At 39.9% G+C, this 20,745-nt stretch overlaps 2 protein-coding genes across 4 annotated transcripts; one reads left to right on the top strand and one right to left on the bottom strand.

Annotated features, from left to right (window-relative positions):
• Window positions 1–2,131: 2,131 nt before the first annotated feature.
• LOC103479701 (RCC1 and BTB domain-containing protein 1-like) lies at window positions 2,132–11,155 on the top strand. Its single transcript, XM_008434293.2, has 12 exons — window positions 2,132–2,308; window positions 3,694–3,859; window positions 5,219–5,369; window positions 5,449–5,615; window positions 6,036–6,194; window positions 6,283–6,390; window positions 6,574–6,716; window positions 6,793–6,983; window positions 7,834–7,960; window positions 8,045–8,196; window positions 8,285–8,415; window positions 9,193–11,155. The coding sequence occupies exons 2-12, from the start codon at window positions 3,734–3,736 to the stop codon at window positions 9,331–9,333; spliced, it is 1,596 nt and encodes a 531-aa protein (XP_008432515.1). The 5' UTR covers window positions 2,132–2,308; window positions 3,694–3,733; the 3' UTR covers window positions 9,334–11,155.
• On the bottom strand, window positions 6,992–19,956 carry phf11 (PHD finger protein 11). 3 transcript variants are annotated; one of them, XM_008434260.2, is made up of 18 exons: window positions 19,717–19,956; window positions 18,618–18,722; window positions 18,377–18,510; window positions 18,250–18,278; window positions 17,710–17,771; window positions 17,492–17,562; window positions 17,345–17,394; window positions 17,196–17,260; window positions 17,068–17,090; window positions 15,950–16,023; window positions 15,808–15,878; window positions 15,656–15,678; window positions 15,479–15,513; window positions 15,345–15,397; window positions 15,065–15,209; window positions 13,410–13,799; window positions 12,854–12,925; window positions 6,992–7,542 (listed from the first exon to the last, which is right to left on the bottom strand). In XM_008434260.2, the coding sequence occupies exons 1-18, from the start codon at window positions 19,828–19,830 to the stop codon at window positions 7,406–7,408; spliced, it is 1,653 nt and encodes a 550-aa protein (XP_008432482.1). In that variant the 5' UTR covers window positions 19,831–19,956; the 3' UTR covers window positions 6,992–7,405. The 3 variants fall into 3 exon arrangements, with proteins under 3 accessions (XP_008432482.1, XP_008432502.1, XP_008432492.1); XM_008434270.2 differs by lacking the exon at window positions 6,992–7,542 and adding an exon at window positions 11,770–12,200 and having other exon boundaries at window positions 19,717–19,953; XM_008434280.2 differs by lacking the exon at window positions 17,492–17,562 and having other exon boundaries at window positions 17,345–17,357.
• Window positions 19,957–20,745: the final 789 nt, after the last annotated feature.

Genomic DNA, 20,745 nt, shown 5'->3' on the forward strand with positions numbered 1-20,745 from the left:
AAAAGAATCAGCTGATTTGGGGGGGGGGGATTGTGGCATTTACCCTTGGATTAAAGCTTTAGGCTGGACTTTGTGGGTTTTAAATTTGTCTGTAGGTATTGACCAAATCGCTAAAGCTCCTAATTGTAATTTTTTTCTGTTTGTAAAAGTTTATTGTAGGACAATTAAGTCCAGATTTGATAGCTTTAAGAGTTGTAGTTGTTAGTTTTACTTAACTGGCTAAAAAAATGAAATTAAACCATTGCCMTTTACCAAACATCTGGATTGGAAACCAAGCTTCACATCATGTTCTTTTTCATGATTAATAAAGAAAATTAAGTCTAGAAAAGCATGGCGTTTTAACGGGGGAAATGCAGTATTTCTACCCCCAAAAAATCTTAAAAGTGTGGTGTGCCTTTCTACTCTACCATTTTAGCTAATGTCTTTTGAAACCACCTTTCAGTGCAATTACAGCTGAAAGTTTGTCTACCAACTCTGCACTTTTCTAAAATACCTCAAGTCAGATGAAAAGAAAATCAGTTTTCAGTCCATGCCACAAACTTATTAATGTCTTTTTATTTTTTTTTAATGTAAGCTTTTCACTGAGTATCTTTACAGTCAATATTCGAGTGGAAGGCCCAGTGTTGAGTCCTTTGCTTCCACTAACATGTTTCTAATATTGACCAGTGTTTAGTTTTATCTTCATCGTTCCATTTGCTCCCCAGCATTTCCACAGCTTAATGCTGCCACTTCCACATTTCACAGTGGTAACATTTTCAAAGCTTTGAGTATAAAACCTAACTGGCTTTTCACAGCTGTATTGTTGTGCTGTCTGAAGTCTTCTGTATGGCAATTATGACTTCTGTAGACGGTTGATAGAACTGGATTTTTTGTTGGGGGACTCGATGGTATCCACAAATTCAGAAATGTAATGACCGAGTACTGTCGCAAGACAATTCTACCGCGTTCTAGACATGCACAAAGGAATTTGGAAGTGGGGAAATTCTTTCCTAAAGCAGAACGTTTGACTCATACTGGATTCATTCTCAAGGCGAGCATTACATTGTTGAACTATAATTAGGGAGAAGCGACTCCATAAATAAATAATGGAGATGAAAAGTCCTTTTATGCTCTGTTGAAAAGCTGCAGAGTGTCACAGACATTTGTAGCTTGGCAACTGCTCAGCTGATGACCTCAGTCAGCACCGGCAGGTCATGCTGCCGGTTTCTCTCGGGTGACAACATGGAGACGGACTCTTGGTCTATTTAGCTGTTGTGCACAGAGAGGCCATCTAATTCCCCCTCTGCTTCTCCGTTACTGTTCTGTCTGCAGCAGTAGCCGACAGAGTTTGTCATGTCTTAAAGAAGCGTCTGCAGTCATCCTTCAGACTAATCTTTATGTTGAATTTTTTTCCCCTATTCATGTGCCAAAGATGTTAATAACCGTATATATTGTTGAAGGACAAAGTGACATCATGCAATACATCAATAAGGCAAATGTATATCTGTAATCATTTTCACAAAATTGGAAATACATACATTAATCAATTTGATAATTAAAATTTTCAGATACTTATGTACCGTAATTAAAATAACTAATTGTTAAAATAATTCATTAGATTCTGTATTCTTTATGTTAAAGCATTTATAATTATGTTTGACATTACATTTGTGTCACAGCAGGTCTTAAATTTACTTTCTCTTATTATTCCAATTTTATTTTTGATGAACATTTTATTCAGATTATCAAATGTATAAATATTTATTTAAAAAAACAAATTTTAGACGATTTAGACGATATTTACGATTTTGATCATGACATATATAATAGTTTTAATTGCACTTTAATAAGATGACATGAATAGATGCTTAGCAAATAAAAATACTCTAATGCAATTTAAGATTATCTCTGTTACACATTCTAGATATTTACTCGCATAAATATTTAGCAAATACGCATAATTTTAATTTGTTTTCTGAGAGGATTTCCATTAATAAAAAATGTCCTGTTACAATTATAGCTTTTGTTCATATGAAATATAAATTATAGTGTCGTTTTTGGTCTTCTTACACGTCCCTTCTGTAAAAATCTCGAGCGAGATTTCATGCTGCTGTTCTACTTACCGGAAGCCGAACTCGATTGTTTTGGTCTCGTGGTCACGTGACGTGTTCTGCTCGCGCCACTTCCCCAAACAAACGCCAGTTGGAGCAGTAGTTGTCGTTTCTGTCCCCGCAGAGAAAGTAAAACCTACAGAGGTGTCGACCTCTCCGCACGCCATGCCGAAGCTGCTAGACGGAATATCTTCCTCTTAGAAAGACGAATCACTCTGGTGAGCGAATTATATCTTTTCTTTGCGCTCAATGTTCTTCCTGCTATCCGGTTTTTTTTCTCTCTCGCTTTCCAGTGCGACCTAGATTAGATCGGATTTTTCCAATCAGACGAGTCCGGCAGCAGCTCCTCTTGAGTGTTTTTGCTGACCGGTGTTTTGCTTGAATAATGTGTTTGTAACAAAGGCAAACATTAACAGGCAGCTATCGGCTTTCAGCTTGCTGTCTCTTGCTGTCAGCGTCTGCTGTTTGCTCATCACAAACACCCGAGTCCCGTTTTTCACCATTTACACAACAGAGCGTTGATGTCTGCAACTCCAACTCGTATTTAGTCCACAGTTCACACAAACCCGTTATCTGCTGAGGATTATCATTTGTTTCATAAACAAATGTTTTAGCAAAGCTGTCGCGGAAGGAGAATGTGGGGGTGAGGGGGGTGATTAAAGGTACAAGCTAGACTTTTCTGTAAAAATACTTTTAACTCCACTTCCACAATTGCACCAATCCATTAGCCAATGATTAAAAATTCACATTTTTTTCTTAACACAAACAATTTTAATTACATTTTTCTGTTAATGAAATATATCAAAATATAAAAATTTTCATTGAATGGACATCCTTCAACTTTGTCCTTTTTTTTATTCAGTTGTTTGTATCAAATGGAGCTTTTATATTTAAAGTGAAATAGAAATGAATTGACAGCAAGCAAAAAAAAGCTAAAGGTAAAGTTTCACATTCATGACCTAAATAAAGTAAAACAATAAAAAATATTTGCATACAATTTTAGTTTCATTAACACAATCGACATAATTTACAGATTAATGGTTGATGCATGTCTTATGAACATTAATTCGTGCAAATTATCTTAAACACATTAAGCTGCTATTAAGAAGATGTTCTATTGCACATTTTATCTACTAATGTTTTTATATCTTCTATTTATTTGTCAATAACTGAACACTGAAATTTGAAGGTAATAAATTTGCCTAATTACTAAAGCGATGTATGATAATCCCTCCAGGTGCAAAAAAACTCTTCTTCTATATCAGATCCAGCTTGTTTCCCATGTTGTCATTTAAGTGAGTTTGGAGCTCAAACATTCTTGTTAAAGATTAAAAGTAAAAGCAGGAGGATTTTTACTCCCTTAAATCATTGCCTTATCTCTGAGTTATTATGAAACATTGTGACGCAGCCTATGTCTTATCTCTATCGTTTGTGTGTGTGTGTGTGTGTGTGTGTGTGTGTGTGTTCGACTTTAACTCGTATTAGATCAGAATGTGAAAACTGATACAGATTCCTGAATATTTGTCTGATTGTCTAAGTGTGTTGACAAAGGGGAAAATGATTTCTGATGTCTAAGTGATGCACCCTCATCCGCTCAAAACAGTGACAGCAGCTGGGGGCGTACCGGCCAATGCGAGCACATCATGGTGGATGTAACCAAATGGCCCATTTTCAGCCTTATGGCGCCGGAGGAGCTCCCATCAATAAGGAAGGCCTGCGTGTTTGGCTCGTCTGCTAACGAGGCCATCTACATCACCAATGACGACGAGGTGAGAGGTCACAGGAAATGCATTTTTCTGGTTTGGAGTTCGTTACGCATAGGGGTGATGTATTGTTTTAGGACGTCATCTAGAACATGACTTTTCATATCTGCTGATTTAATTATTTTTTTTGCACAGGATCTCATTTAATATTTTTTAATCACTATTTTCTGCTTGTTTTACTGAGTTTTACTTTTGATCCTGTATGGATTAGTGAAAATCCACAATATTGTGTGTTGTGTATTGGTTTCATCCTGAAAAAAATCTAAAAATATAAACAGGCCCAAAAGTTTTACAGGAAGCCTTAAACATAATTAATGTGACAATCATGCTAATGATGACTGGAACGGCATCTTATTAACACCAGCTGCAGTCAGACGGTTACTCCTAATAATGTAAATTGGTTGATGATTAAATCTGACATTATGTTCAGAAATGCATGTGAGAACTTGTTCTTTCATTTTTTTTATCTTTTCAGTAACAGAGTTTTTAAAAAACGAGGTCAGATTAAAGTATTTTTTTGCTGTAAGCCTTGGTGTCTGAAGCTTAAATAAAACTTCTCTTATAATGTGAGCTGTGATCCCTGCAGCGCCTCCTGCTGGTGTTGATATTTGGTTGGAAATATCAACACCAGCAGCTGCTCAGCTTGGCAGGTCCAGAGTTCATACAGTTGAGTAGAAAGCAAAATGATGTTTTCAAACTAAAATCCATTTTGTATTTTAATCCAACAGACACAAAAGTGAATTTCTGAAAAATAAAACACTTTGTATAATAATTTATTTATGGAGGACTCTCTTTATCCACATCAATACGTAAGTTTTTTCCAACTCATTAATTAATTTTTTTTTTTTTCAGATCACATCAGACTCATCCAGAAAACAAACAATAAAAAGGCTTCTACAGTTTTAGATCAGGCTTTTTAGCTGGATCCATTGTTTTGTTTTAGCTGCAAAAGCATTGAAACTTCCCCAAATAGAATAACACTATAAATAGAATAATGTTAACGATCACAAATATACATGCATTTTGTGTAGAATAATTAGATCCAAACTTGATAAATCTTGAGTTGGGTCATTGATTTTAAAAAAGCTGTCGAATGGCTTCAGCATCCTGTTTTGTTTCATGTTTAGTCTTCAAGAACTGAGAATGTTTTCAAAAATGTCCTGAAAAATAGTGAAATTCAAGCCTGGAAAAGTTTGTTTTGACAAGAGGACATTAGCCTTGATTTAAAGGACACTTGAGTTCCTTTAAATCAAGGCTAATAGCCCCCCTGTTTAGAGGTGCCTTAGATTCATAATAACTGTCTGTTTAAGCCTCCTAAACGCTCGTCCCCACCCTTTTTCCTGTGCTCTGTCCCTGCATGTCCAGATCTTTGTGTTTGGGCTGAACTGCAGCAATTGCCTGGGGACGGGGGACAGCCAGAGCACCATCGTCCCCAAGAAGCTGGACTTCCTGAGCGGCAGGAAGGTGGTGAGCCTGAGCTATGGCAGCGGGCCCCACGTCCTGCTGGCTACAGACGGTAGCGTCACAGAACGCGTCCCCGATTTTACCGCAAACGCAAAACCTGCGGTGGATTGACAAGTGCTTGTGCGTTTCAGACGGAGAGCTCTTTGCGTGGGGACATAACGGCTACAGCCAGCTTGGAAACGGGACGACCAATCAGGGAGTCGCTCCGGTGGTCGTGGCCGCCAACCTGATCAACAAGAAGATCACGGAGGTGGCTTGTGGCTCCCACCACTCCATGGCTCTGACTGACTCTGGAGAAGTGAGTTTCCTGGGATGAACTCTGCAAATTGTTTTACATTTTACATAAACGGAGGTCTTTGCATTTAACCAGAGTTTCTGCAGAAAGCAGATTTGTTTTGGAGGGAGTGTTGAGCAAGAACTAAAGTCCAGTCACGAATAATCCACTGTGAGCTGAAGTCTGGAAAACAAGCTCAGGACAAAGGAACCTATTGTGCTTCAAACTAATTTACAGCAGAAGCTGCACTTTGGCGGAAAAGCAGAATTTCCCACACTTTGTGCTTTGAACGTTACTCTGAAAGCTCTCAAACCCTCTGAATTTTTTCTCCACACAGCTACAGATTCCAATATATTTAAGCGGGATTTGATGTGACAAGGCTATTGGTCGTCATGCTTTTAGTTCAGCTCGTTGCCTTGACGATGTGGCCACCTTGTCCTCCAGGTGTACGCGTGGGGCTACAACAACTGCGGCCAGGTGGGCTCCGGCTCCACGGCGAACCAGCCCACGCCTCGCAGGGTTTCCAGCTGCCTGCAGAACAAGCTGGCCATCAGCATCGTCTGTGGTCAGACCTCGTCTCTGGCCTTGGTGGACAACGGAGAGGTGACTGTTTTGTTTTTTTTTTCTTTTTTAGGCGGAGCCGGTGCTGTGTGCCACACTGCTGTGACGCATGCCTTTCATTTGTCTGCAGGTGTACGGGTGGGGCTACAACGGGAACGGGCAACTCGGGCTTGGGAATAACGGGAACCAGCTGTCTCCCTGTCGACTCGTAGGTCTGCAAGGTGTGTGTGTGCAACAGGTGAGAGAAAATGCTGAGTCGAAGGTAAACTACCTGGAAAAATATTCACACCCTTTCACTGTTTTTCTGTAATCTGCAGCTGTCTCGTTTGTCGTACGCAGGCGACCAACGTATTCTCTATTCAGTAGCATGTGGTTAAAAATTCAGGGCTCAGCTTTGTTGCTGAAGTTCTTTTCTGCCCAGATCGTCTCCGGCTACGCCCACTCCCTGGCGCTAACAGACGAGGGTCTGCTCTACGCTTGGGGTGCAAACACGTATGGACAGCTGGGCACAGGCAACAAGAGCAACCAGCTGAGCCCGCTTCAGATCCTGACGGAGAAGGAGAGGTGTGGACGGAGTCCCTCAAACTCTTGATCCCTGCTGCCGCCGTGCCGTCTGACTGCTCCGTCCGTTTCCTTACAGGGTCGTGGAGGTCGCCGCGTGCCACTCCACCCACACGTCGGCCGCCAAGACCCAGAGCGGCCACGTGTACATGTGGGGCCAGTGCCGCGGCCAGTCCATCGTGCTGCCTCACCTCACCCACTTCTCTTGCACGGACGACGTCTTTGCGTGCTTCGCCACGCCCTCCGTAATGTGGCGGCCTCTCTCCATGGGTGAGATGAGAAACTTGGGGTTGGCAGTCGAAAACCAAGTCAAGTCAAATATTATTTGTAGAGCACCAATAACATTTCAGCAATTGCGTGTATTCCCGCCTCTGATCTCAACCTTTCCAGCATGCATTCCCAATGATCAAAGCCCGTTACAGTTATCGCGTCAGATTGAACACGGATAACCTGAACGTTGTTGAGTCATGTCACATTTGTTGACAGCTTTTCCAGTTGGACCCTGAGGCGTTTTGGTTTGTGTCAATTCAATATTTCCTTGAAAGAACATTCAACTGTTCAAACATGCAACACCATGTTTGAATGCCATGAATGTGAGAGAATTTTGGTGCAAATTTTATGCATAAACCCAAGAAAGAAAAAAAGAAAAGTAAACCTTGTGAAGATGCTGCAGTTAGTAAGAGGTCATTATCCTAATAAAAACCAGCCTTGCATCGCATCGCATGGTGAAGCGGTAGAGCAGGCGCCACAGAGGCCTCGGTCTTCAGAGTTGATTCCTGACCCGGAGACCTTTCCTGCATGCCTTCCTCCTTGTATTTCTGCTCATTTCCTGTCGATGAAAGACAACAGTGCTATAAAAAGTCTTTTGAAAAAATAAACGAATGAATAAAGCTGTCCTGTACCAACATGGGAAGAAGCCATTACCCCAAAAGTAACGTTAAAATACTGGATTATAAAGCATACTGCTTAAAGACATTTTTACTAGGTAAGCTTCTGAATTTAAAGATTTTTCTTTGTTTTTCATCATCATTTATTGTCGGGCGGTAAGAAAAAAAAATTAAAAATACACCATCTTTTTCCTAGTGTATGTAAACTTGTGGTGGTGCTTCTCTCCCATCAGAGCACGATGACTTCCTCACTGTGGCTCAGGCTCTTAAGAAGGAGTTCGACAACCCAGAGACCGCCGACCTCAAGTTCTGCGTTGATGGCAAATACATCTACGTCCACAAAGCGGTCCTCAAAATTAGGTCAGAAACTCTCCGTCCCAGACGTTCAATCCTTCCCGCGTGGACCGTTTTGTGCAGCCGCTGTCCTCCGTCTCTGCCGTCCAGGTGCGAACACTTCCGATCGATGTTCCAGTCCCACTGGAACGAGGACATGAAGGAGGTGATTGAGATAGACCAGTTCTCCCACGCCGTCTATCGCGCCTTCCTCCAGTTCCTCTACACAGACAACGTGGAGCTGTCTCCTGAAGACGCCATCGGTCAGGCACACATCCAGCACGCAGCCTGATTTCGGCTTGTATTTGTCGCGTCGTCCCTAGTTGCTGATCCAGTCTGTGTCTCCCTCAGGGCTGCTGGATCTGGCCACGTCTTACTGCGAGAACCGACTCAAGCGTCTGTGTCAGCACATCATCAAGAGGGGGATCACGGTGGAGAACGCCTTCTCTCTGCTGTCCGCCGCTGTGCGCTACGATGCCGAGGTCGGTCTTCAAAGCACGTTCGTTTCGTTCTTTACCAAGCCTCACATAGCAAGCAAGCAGTTGATTCGTGTGAAAGTGGGCATGAGTTGTCCCTAAAATAACATGCGATATCCTGGTCATTCACAGCCTTGTGAAGTTACCRGTTTGTCGTTTCATATTTTGTCTCCTTCCSTCCTAGCTTCTTTGTAACCTGGTGCCATACATCCTATGTTTTCTTTCTCTCACTCTCCTCCTTTCTTTGACATTAAAACATTTTCTCAGACCTATCTAGTGACATTAACTGCATCTGTGAACCTCGGTGCCCCTTAAGGAAATAAATAAGCCTTACCTAAGGTGAAACGCTGAGTCGATCAAGAACGAATCAAAATGCATTTTGATAATTGTTTTATTAAGAAATTAGCCAAAGAATATGAGCAGTGAATTCCCCTGGCTAGTCCAGGGAAGTGAAGAAAAGATGAAAGCATGTCACTTTTRGTATCCACCAGCCCTCTTACGAAGAGTGGAGGAAAAACGGGGAGTTTCAGTTTACTTCACAACTCTGGTATTTGCACCTGCAGACTGTGACTCTGGACGGTTCAGAAATACCCTTTATTATGTGTTTCTGCCTCTAACATGATGGGTGCTTTATAGATAAAATTGTTTGATTGCTTGATTGATTGAAATAAAACAAAGTTTTGTCTTAACACCCTAAAACCACAGACATTYAGAGGAGTCTGTGGTTTTCATCCCGTTCGACCAAAACAWGCTCTTTTTGTTGTCTTTTTCTTTTCCCTTTAGGACCTGGAGGAGTTCTGCTTCAAGTTCTGCGTGAACCACCTGACWGAGGTGACCCAGACGACTGCTTTCTGGCAGATTGACGGCAATCTGCTCAAAGACTTCATCTGTCGAGCGAGTCGCTGTGGAGCCTTCAAAAACTAAAGCCGGACTGCAGGAAGCGATGGGAACGCATGCAGAGAGACTCCAGATCCAGAGCAGCTTTCCTGCAAACCATTAAATCCAGTCTTGGAACGTTTGCGCAGWGGAAAACTTCCCCTTCTGGMCGTCTGCGTCGGCGCCGGGTCCGAACATGAGCRAGCGTCGCATGCATTTTCACACTGGGAGCAGCAGCTGGTTCCCTACAGTGCCTTGCTTTTTAATTTGCACATATTGTGTAGGGCAGGAGAGAGAGGAGTGCTGCTGTTGATATTATTTTAGTTCAACTTAAAAGACTTTTAAGTATTGGGTTTTGTTGTTTTTAATTTAAGTGAATGAATTGGTTTAGTGACTACTTTTATGCTTTGCAGATTGAGACACTGTGCTGGTAGTTAATGAGAGGAAATTACTGATGGTTCATCTGTGTAGGTCAACCCCCCCACCCCCCGTTTGAGCTGTTGGTGCCTCTTAGTCTTTCTGGTAAAACAATCCAAAGAAACTGGAGTTACAAAGAGGCCTAGGAATAGTGCTTCAGGTTTAGTGGATTTTATCCATTGATTTGTTTCATTAAAGTGTTTTTTTTATTTTTTTTATGTAGTTTTACTCACCAGGATGAGGTCATGGTCAGTGACATTTATTGATGACTTCATAACTGCTGACGCCAGCTTAGATATATATTTYCCCCTTCTTAAATCTCTGATGTACGCATTCAACAGTATTAGTTTTCTTTGAGTATTATAATATATTTTTACTYATTTCTTTGCAGGACATTGAAAATCAACAATCATTTATCTATTGATACTGAATAAGTGTCGGTAAAATGCTTTGACCTCTGGAAACAGATYAACAAAAATATTTTCTGCTTGTTATCTATAAACATGTTTTACTCCTAGTCATATTAAAGGTAGAGCGATATTTCCCCCCCCCCCTACAGATCCTCCTGACGATGTTCCTCCAGAGAGAATTTGACTGGGTTGTTTTTTTTTTTTCTTTCTTTCAGATGACATTTTTTCATAGCGGTGCTTTAAATGCCTCTGCTATCAGCGCTCACTCCACTCCAAGTCTCTGTAGTTAATTTCATCTTTCTAACTTGAGAAAGGAAACTTTCACAAATGAAGGGATAAAGGATGGAAGGTCAAGAGGGGAAGACAGAAGGAAAGTGGTTTAGGAAGTTCTATTGGTTCAAATCTCCACTCGGTGACTTGTCCACTACATCCTAGGTCAAGATGCTTTCGCCACTTTGCCAGCCGGTGGTGGCCGTAGGGCAGCAGTGGGTGAATGACTGACGGTACCATGAAGAGCTCTGGAGTTGGAAAAAGCCCAGTAAARGCAGYTTACCGTGTTCTCAAGGATAGAAAGTTGGGTCACACATGAGAACTGGAAGTGAGAAATGATTTAAGGACAAGAAAAATACCAAAATGCAACATTTAGACAATAGGATGGGGAAAAATAAGTCTGGAAAATACTGAAATAAAACCCCAGACTTTTCTAAAATGTATTTTAATAAGATTTTCTTTTCCATATTTGACCAGTTTACTAAGAGCTGATTAGTACTACCTAACATAATCTTACAAAACCATTTGTTTTCATTTATCAGAAAAGCTTTTCAGTATGCAAATTTGAAGCAGCTATGAAGTCATTGGAAACTCYGGAGGAGCAGCAGACACTCACAGCTCAGGTGGAAGAATCTGTTAACGGGGAAACTTTTCGCTGTGCACTCAACAAATTTACCCAAATCTGGAAGATTCTCAACTTTAGAACGGGTTGAGGTTTTCACTTTTACATTAGAGGGTTTTTTTTTTAATTCCCCCCCCCCAAAAAAAAAAAACCAAATTATGTTGATCATGCTTGATTCATTAAAGAAATAAAAGGATGAACCGTAAAAAGGTGTGACTACTTTTTAAAGGCACAGTAACACAGCAAATGTGGAAAATATCAAACAAAACCAAAATGTAACTACTTTGTTTCCATACAGATCAAAAAAAAAATCAGATTGAAATCCAACACTTGACCCTGAATGCACCATCCCCACTCAAAGCGTAGCGGTGGCACTCTCCCTTCACCTTTTATTTGTGCAAAGATTTTTAAATAAAGCATGATATTATGTAACTTCAAAAGTGTGCAGCACTTTGTAATGACCCATGTGGTAACACTATAAAATGTGATGCAGAATCAAACTGAGGTGTGTTTAAAAGTATTTCTGTGCACAAAGGGGATAATATTYYAGGAAGAGTGGATTTTTTTGAAATGCCCATGGAACATGCGAGAGCTCCAGTCACAAAATGATGCAGGAAGAAAAATAAAGCACAAAAGTTACAACTCTTTAAATATATTTGAACGTGTATCAAAAACGCTTYGAAATGAATTCGTAACCAAACGTGTGCATATGTGTTAAAGTTTCAACGTTTCAGACTCTTTAAAACCAAACAGTCTCTGAACATGTCAGTGTAAACGGTCATTTTAAAGGCTCAGTGATCTTTCAGGACATTAAAAAAAGTAAAACAGATTTCTGTAAATTAGTTTCAAATGCAGTAGATGAATATTTTTTTTATCTCATAATGAACAACGGTGCATTAAAACATGAAAAATAAAATGTATACATTAAATGCTGCAACAACCTAAAACATACAAGGAACTTTACAGAAACGAACATTTAAAAATGTGTTCACATAAACAGGAAGCCTGATATTACTACAGTTACTTGAATTTCCTTATCTTTATGAAAATGTAAAAACTAAAGGGTAAAACTGTAAATTAAAACCAGGAGATCGCTGATTAAAAGTGTTGTTGCTCTGTGCCACGTCGCAGAGCGGAGACGGCCTCCTTCAGATATGCTGACGCTCGCTGCAGCTCCACTCGTCTCCTTTCAAACTCTAAAAATCAGTCAAAATTKAAACTYGTTTGCAAGCCAAGACAATTTGGTGACAGACTTATTGCAACTTCAATAACCAATTTATTCACATAAAAGGGGGGATTACAGTTTCCCCCCATTTATGACATTTATACATTTTCTGAAGACTTAACAGAAAAGCAACACACTGCTGAGGCTGCAGCTTGATGTAAAAACTATTTATGCAAATTAAACTCTCAATRAAGAGCAAATTAACCCCTGCAGACCCAAACACCACTGGACTTTATCGTTTTTATTTTTATTTTAAATGAATCCAGCTGCGGCTCTGCTCATTTGTCTTAAAGAAACTGAGATCAGCTGGACAAATGTTAAATCTTCAAATGCAAAAGAACASATGCATGTATTCTTGCTGTAAATTTTTATATACAAATTTGACTAGATATTAAACTAGATGGTTTGGTCCAACCTGTGTGAACACATCGAGCTGAAACTAAGTGCAGCCGACACGTTTAAGGAAGTTTATTAACCAGGAGTTAATAAACTGATCAGTTCACCAATGACGACGGACGAAAGGAGAACTTTGGCCTATTTCTGAACTGCCRAAGGAACAATGCCCACAATGTAATGTTTTCTTTGACRATTCAACATGAATGAGGACGGAGGAAGCCGACTTACCTTCTTCCTGCTTGGTAACGAGGTCTGCTAGTCTTCCAGAAGCCAGCATCATTGAAAGCGCCCGGTCATAATCTGTGGAGAAAATCAATTCACTTCTTAAACCGACGCTGTGCTCCACGTGTACTGGCCCTCCTGGTGGAGATGAGTTAGAACGGTTCTGAAACACCACATTTATCGACACCCTAAACATTTTATTAAGCCTTTTCTATTTTTAAGTGAAATATATGTCACATCATATTCATTCACCAGGGAAACAGGAAGTCATGGGTTATAAATGAAACATTGACAGAAACTCCGACATTAACATAAAAGTTTAACTATGTATTCCATAGAAGTTGGTGTCTAAATGTGTGCATTTCGAAAATTAAAAAGATTTTTTTTAATCCTTAATATTTTTATTCAAATATAAATAATATTTTTTTTCTAAATATATCAGTGCTGTAATGAAAATAAATTACATGCTCTGTTTATCCATCTTCATCAGGAGTACACGGTAAACTTAGTCGCTGTAATTGTGTTTAGCACATAAATTAGCTCAGTTTTCTCTTTTCCTTACCTTCCCGGCTGGCCTGATCACACTGGATTCTGCTGGAAATGTTGTCAACTTCTCTAATGAACTCAGTGAAGATGGCCTGCGTGCATCCAGCCGCGTTGTAGTTCCTCCAGAAGACGGCCGAGTCGACGACATGTGAGGGAGGAGCTCGGGTGGAGGAGGGCTCCGAGCGAGGAGGGATGCATGGAGGGAACAGGCCTGGGGCGGATGAACGGGGTCGGGGCGGGGACGAGAGGACAGTCACACAGTCGGATCCGGGCGGAGCTGCGGTAAAGTCGGGGCTGGTGCACGGCGGAGCGCTGCTGGAGCGCTCTGGGTGAGGGGCGGTGGCGGCGCTCTGATGAGGGACGGACGATCCGTTGATGTGTTCTTCGTGCTGCTCGCATCTGGACTCTGAGGACAGAGACAGAGCGACGTCATCACAGCCGGTTTAGAACGATGAGTTGATCTAAACGCACTGCGATGACAACATGATGACCATTTTARTAATTGATTATTTTGCCAGTCGGAAAAAAATTGGCACATTTTCATTTAACAACTTTAGCCTGTTTTATACAWTATTACAAATGTAACATCAAAAGATGCAAATAAATAAATTCCTTTTTTTTTTTTTTTTTTAAATGAGACAAATATATAATTGCCTAAAATGCAATATCAGCATTAATTTACTAGGCCACTTCAGGAGTTCTGGGTGAATMATATTTACAAACAAAGACTTTTTTCATCTTAAATGCAAATTTACTTTCTGTACCTTTATTTCTTACCAATAATTCCTCAGAGTGTGTTGTTCTTTCAGCAAACGTCATTTTTTCAGTCTGTACGCTCCAATTAATGAAGAATGAAATTCTAAATCAGTCAATGCTTGAAATAATCGATCGATCACGACTGATCGTTTCGCCCCTACAACACACCAAACRGCGGGCGGTCCTGGTGACGAGGTTCAAACTGAATCCATGATGCAAACATGAACATGTTGAGTCCAACGACATGTTCATGTTTGCGAAGCTCACATRGATGGATGGACAACACGTGTAATGGAAAACCTTGTGACGTGCTCCTCACCCCTCTTCTGCTTCATCTGCATAGTCTGATCCTGAGATCCGTCAAGCTGCTCTCAGGACGTCTGCAGTGTCGCAAACAGCAGGAGCTCCTTGATCCTRGAGACTAATTAGTGTTTCTTCCCAACCTAGAACTTATCTGCYCTCTTTAGTATCAAAGACCAGCCACAACCCCCTCTATTGTTTCCTTAACAATAGACAAATTGTGTTGGGCTCCACAGAATCCCTGTCACATAACAATCAGGGATTCACATCTGTAATCCAATCAAGTCTCTCCTCTCTGACCAGAGCCTATAAAATGAAGCCAGACCCACTGTCAGTCAGAACATCTTGTAAGGTTTTAATACATTTCTTATTTCTTCTCATCCAGACTCTTGTCAAAGTAATTTCTTCCATGACACACGTCAGACGACGAGACACATTTTCTCATTTTCTTGTGTGCAACTTTGATATGATTTACAAATCTAAAATAATCAATCAGCAACTAAAGCGCTGCATGTTGTCCRTCCGACAGAACCGSCCGGTTTCTCTCCTCCAGCAGCTTTAAGTCTGCACGTCGCCAAGCAAGACGCAGGAAACACCAACTGACGGAGATCCTACCTTGGTTTTCTCTTTTTATGGTCTGCACCGCTTTCTCCGACAGCTGAACCTGCAGACGCTCGTCAGCTACGGATGGAGGCGCGGGACCCGGGTAAAACTCGACGCCGGCCGCCACCGGGCACAGCAAGCTCTCGGACTCCGCATCCTGGTGAGGGAACGGCACACGTCGCATCACAACACCGTCGCGTTTTATCAATGCCGAATCGGAGAAGTGACATAAAGCGAACGTTGAAGCTGCCAGACAAAGGAATTTGCACTGAAAGCCTGATTGAGAACTCACAGAGTGTGTGAGCGTGTCGTCGTTGTTGTTATTTAGGTCTGAATTCATATTCCCTGGACAAAAAAAAAAACCAAAAACAGACAGAGATTAGAAAAAAAAAATATTTTGATTATATTTCTGGTGAGAGGGCTCACCTGCTGAGGAACATGAAGGTTTTTCTGACTCCCTGCTGTGAGAGGAGAAACATCAGGAACAGTTGTGCATAATAATTTACATTTATGGAAAAATGTATAAATAAATTCGTCAGACGTTTTGTTTAATTTGATCAACATTAACGTACAGTCAGAAAGTAAAAATGCATGATGTAGTACCTGATGAGTGGAGGGAGAGCTGACTGAAAGGCACAAAACATGAGATTATTAAATCATATTCAGGCTCTAATAATCACATTCCCAAAGAAGTGAGGAAAAAAAAAAACAAAAAAAAAAACAAAACAAAACAAAACAAAAAACATCCAGCCTACTTCGTGCTCCTGCACAAAGGTCGCACTTTCCTCAAAGTCTGACTCTAATGGCGGCATAAGTCCCTCCTCATCTGCAGGACACAAGGAAACCGTGAATACAAAACAACAATAGTTCCCATTTTACGACTGGACGAGTTTTAACCTGTGTTTGAAGAATCTTCGGACAACAACCTGCTCTTTTTCACCGATTTCCTCCTGAGCAGACCGTCTTCTTCCCTGTGAGGAAGAGGCCAAAGACGTCAGCGCAGCTCCCACTAACTAACTCACTCGGAAGAACGATTCAAAGAAGAAATATTAATGATTCATTTCTACTTTTGGGGGCTATTATAGAAACTACGAGTAAGGCTACTCTGTTCATCCTGAATCCGAGTTTGAAATCAAATCGCAGTTTCACCCGCCTAATTGCTGACATTAAAATAATCCGTCGGTGGGAAACAGTCCCACAGCTCGTTGCTGCCACCGCTCGTTAAAACGTACGCTTCAGAATTTGTTTTTGTCCTAAAGTTGCATTTGTACTATTCTTTTTTTATTATTTCAGGATGGAGTCAATTTAAGAGCAAACAGCCTGAATGATCTAAAAGCAGGAAATGGAGCTCGAGTTTCTGTGCAGTGCAAGTGTTTTCTAATTTAAACAGGTTCAGAATAATACCTTCACCCCAATAATATTTGCCAAATGCCGTTGAATCCTGCAAATAACAAAAGCCTTTGCTTTTGACTTAAATGATGAGATGTTTTCTGTTTCTTGTCTTTTTCCTCTTTGCATGTTTTGCGGCGACAAGCCACGTTCACGAACAATGATTTACAAAATGGTTTTCTCAGACTAAACAACATTTACCACCACATAATCCACTGTTCTTTGAATAACTAATATGAGTTTTTAAGCTTTGGGACATTTGATGATTTTGTTGATGCAGATGAAGAAACGCTGAGTATTTTTCATTTTCTCCGTCTCATTTGTTCAATTTGTATCTTCACTTTGGTTTTAACACACATTTAGTTTTTGGGATTATGTCAGTTTTTTAAATTACGTGACCGTTTGATGCTTTATTTGCATCACTGTAACTCCCCAGAGGCGTTTCTGGCATCATTAAAAAGAAAAAAAGTATAATTTCTTTTAAAGAAAATAAAAGACATTTCATTAGGACATTTTTTCCCAACACAGCGTTGTTTCACATATATTACAAGGTGGGAAAATTTGATTTAAAAAAAAATCATAAATTCAGTTTCAAAGATTTGATTCGAGCGTGGATTGTTACTTACTCTTCATCAAAACTCTGCTGTCTCTAAAAAAGCAACACAAAAAAGAAAACAACCACAGTCAATAGTTGGGTTGGTAAAAAAATCAGTAACAACAAACAAACCAAAAAAAAGTAAAAATGTATAAAAACCTTGGTCTGTGATATACTTGACGAGTCGCTGCATGAGGACGACCAAACGGCAGCTGAAGGATCTCCTGCAAAAAGGTTTAAAAGATTCAACAAAAAAATGTATGAAACTTAAAAAAAACAAACACAAGCGAGCCTGAAGCAGCTCTTACCGTTGGCTTTCGTCTGCAGCGATGAAGGAGCATGTTGGGCACAGAACATCCTTAAAAAAAAACAAAAAAAAACACAAACCTGTAAGCTGACGTGAAGGGTAATAATGGAAGTGGAAATAAAAGAACGGATGATTGTGAGACACTCACATGACAATGCTGTTAGATAAACTGTCCAAGCTGATATTTCCCTCCTTCCTCTCACAGGTGAGGCAACAAGTCTCATGAGAACAGAACATGGGTATCGTAATTTTACACAAGGGACAGAACTCTAAAAGAGGATTCGTATTTATTTGTAATAGGAGATAACGTAGGTGGAATTACCTCTAATATCAGTCACAAATGTGTTAATAAACCTGAATACAAACCTTTGATGGTCCGACTTTATTTGGGTTCTTGGAGTTTCGGGGCGTTTTGGGTTTGCGATTTTCTGGCCAGGAAAAAAGGAAGAGTTCAATAWATCAATTATTAGAAGTAGCAATCATTCTAGTAATTAATTATTGTGATGATTAATTGGATAATTTTTTTTTAGCACATTCTGCAGATTTTCCATAACAGCTTCAGCCTTTTCATACAAAATTTTAAAAATGGACTAAAAGACGCAGATAAATACATAATCAATTCCTTTTTTTTTTAAATAAGAAAATAAATATTGCAATGCCTAAAAAAATAGAGTAAGTTGTAACTTATTTACAGACCAAGGATTTTTTTTTCTCTTAAGTGCAAAATATTTTGTACAGATTTGGCTTAGTTATTGCTCAGAGTGTCTTGTTTAATCAGCAAATTTCCTTTTTGCTTTAATCAACTAATCGACTAACAAATTAGTGAAACAATTAATCCGATTAATTGTTTCAGACCTTTTTGTTGGAAGAACAAACACATGAAAACACACAGATCCGAACACTTACCTGGATCACTGTGCAGTCGGCAGTACAGTCTGTCGCACAACAAAGATAAAGTCAAAAAACAAACAAAAAACAAACAAAACAGACGTTTCTCTAGAACGTGATTCTATTTTCCTCGTACCAGACGTACCCATATTTCCCATTGTCGTTATCCTCAAACGTCGTGGCTCCCATTTCCATGGCACACGGGTAGTGGAAGGTCTTCTGACAGCGCTTCACCTCACACCCCGCTGTGGCCCCCTTCTTCTTGCAGCGTCTACACGACTAAAACAGAGCGGATGACTGGTGAAGTCAAAGAGACGCCGGACAGACAGACAGACAGACAGACAGGAGGAATCTGTTCACGCCGTAAAGGTTCAGACGGTCCTCACCAGTTTGCTTCCTCGCTTCACCTCCTTCTGCACGTCTTCAATGGAGAAGCCGAACAGGTCGTCGAACTCCGGCGTGTCGGTGCAAAAAATGCCMGACGAGAAGAGCTGGAAAACACACAAAACAAGTCTCTGAGATTAAGCCAACACGATAAGACGCAACTTATTTAAGGCTTGTTATACTGGACAGGTAATTCGTGAGCTTTCTCACATTTTGTCACTTTGCATCCACAAATGTCAAAGTATGTTTTTATTCACGGTTAACCTATTAGCATTACTTGCTCCTTAAATAGTCGTATATTATATTGGCCAAGGCACTTTATGTACATAGATTATTTCATATTAGTTTAACTGATTTAATGACAACCTGACTCACCTCTCAAGCCACAAGAAATACTACTTACTGTGTGCTGTACTTGGGACTCCCAAGTCACTTACTTTGCTAAGTTTACTTGTCTAACTTTTTTGGGGGAAAAAAATGTACCTTTAAATTTTACTACGCTGTAGTATATTTTACTTTTACTTTAAGAAGTACCACTAATCTTACTCGAGTAAAATTGCTGGATACTAACTTAACTGAATGAACATGCCAAAAACACAACAGACACAGACACTCACCCACAGTGGGCTGTGGTGTGTGTTTAAGTGAAAATGATTGTTTGTACAAAGGTTTTATTATTCTAATGTCATTTAGATCAATAAAATAGAGTAAAACATGTTTTATCACTGGAAGCCCTTTACCCTTTTCTAACAGGGCAAAGTGTTTCCCTTACTTTCATTTCTGGTCAAAGCCTTATTTGCATTTTTATTACAATGTATAACATTTCACACAAAATATGTATGTTTATTTTAAAATTACAGCAATATGTTGCGCTACTTTTATCCACCGACTCGTCATTGTAAAAAGCGCATCTTCACCTTAGAGTTTTTGTTCACAGTTTTAAAATTGAACTAAATACCAGCTTCACTGCTGTTGCAACTCAAATGTCTTCAAATAATTTCACCGCCATTTTTTTTTAAACCCTCTCTACTTCCTGCGGACTTCAAGGTTTTCTTTTGCAGGCGGTTTGCAATGACAAATTCTTCTGTGATTTATATTTACCAGGCAGTTCTGGTGGGCCGTGACCTGCTCTTTCTTCGATAGGGCTCCGGTTGTTTTCGTCTCATCGAGTCGATGACAGAGGACGCACTTGCGGCTGTGGTTCATTTTCTCCATGCTAGTAAATATATCAAAATAAACCCCGAGCACATAACTACTTCCACTCGGACGGGCTCCACTTCTCTTTCGTAAGCTATTCAAACTACACAAGACTTCCCTTCGGGGTTGCCAGGTTTTCCAAGCAGGCCCCCGTACAGTTCCCCAGTCCTCGCGAGAACATTGCGGAGCGAAACATAAAAGTCATTCAATTGTTTAAATAACAAGCCTGAAACTCTAATTGTATTCTATTATAATCTCCCAAAGAATAAAGACTTGGTATTTAAAATAAGTATCAGTTTTCAGAACACCTCTGTCGCATAAAAAAAAAAAAACTTGTAACAGAAAATAAACCAAAGTAAATAAATAAAAGAAAAAAGCCCAAACTAATGTTGCCATAAATGTTAAAACACATACACTTGGCTTAAAATATAGCAGTATGCTTTGATTAAGAGGACAAAATGATTAGTGATTTTATAGCTAACAAATGGTTAAAATTAATCCAAGTCAGTGTTTTGGGCTTCTTAAATCAATCATTGGAACAATGTTAGAAAGCGTTTTATTATTGCAGTCAGAAAACCTTTAATGAAGGATTACGTGGCCTGTTATCCACCTGCATCGCAACTTTTTCTCAGCCCCCTTCCTGTATCATACCAGGTCCTTCATAACGCCTAAACCTACTCCTAACTGTGACACCTAACATTAGTCCAATTAAATTGATATATTTGTGCAGTCCGTTAATAGCACTGGTGATTTATTAATTTACAAGTTACCTAAACACGCATTTAAGAACCTTTTTTATTGCATATTTTGCATATTTTATATAATTTTCATTAAAATTATATCTGTCTTGACAAAAGTGTTCAACTTGTCACTCCATTTACTCTTTCCACCTTGGGATTTTTAGAAATAGGTCTCTTTCCATAGTGAAAACAG

Source organism: Poecilia reticulata, linkage group LG2, assembly GCF_000633615.1.
Source record: "Poecilia reticulata strain Guanapo linkage group LG2, Guppy_female_1.0+MT, whole genome shotgun sequence".
Classification (NCBI taxonomy): domain Eukaryota; kingdom Metazoa; phylum Chordata; class Actinopteri; order Cyprinodontiformes; family Poeciliidae; genus Poecilia; species Poecilia reticulata.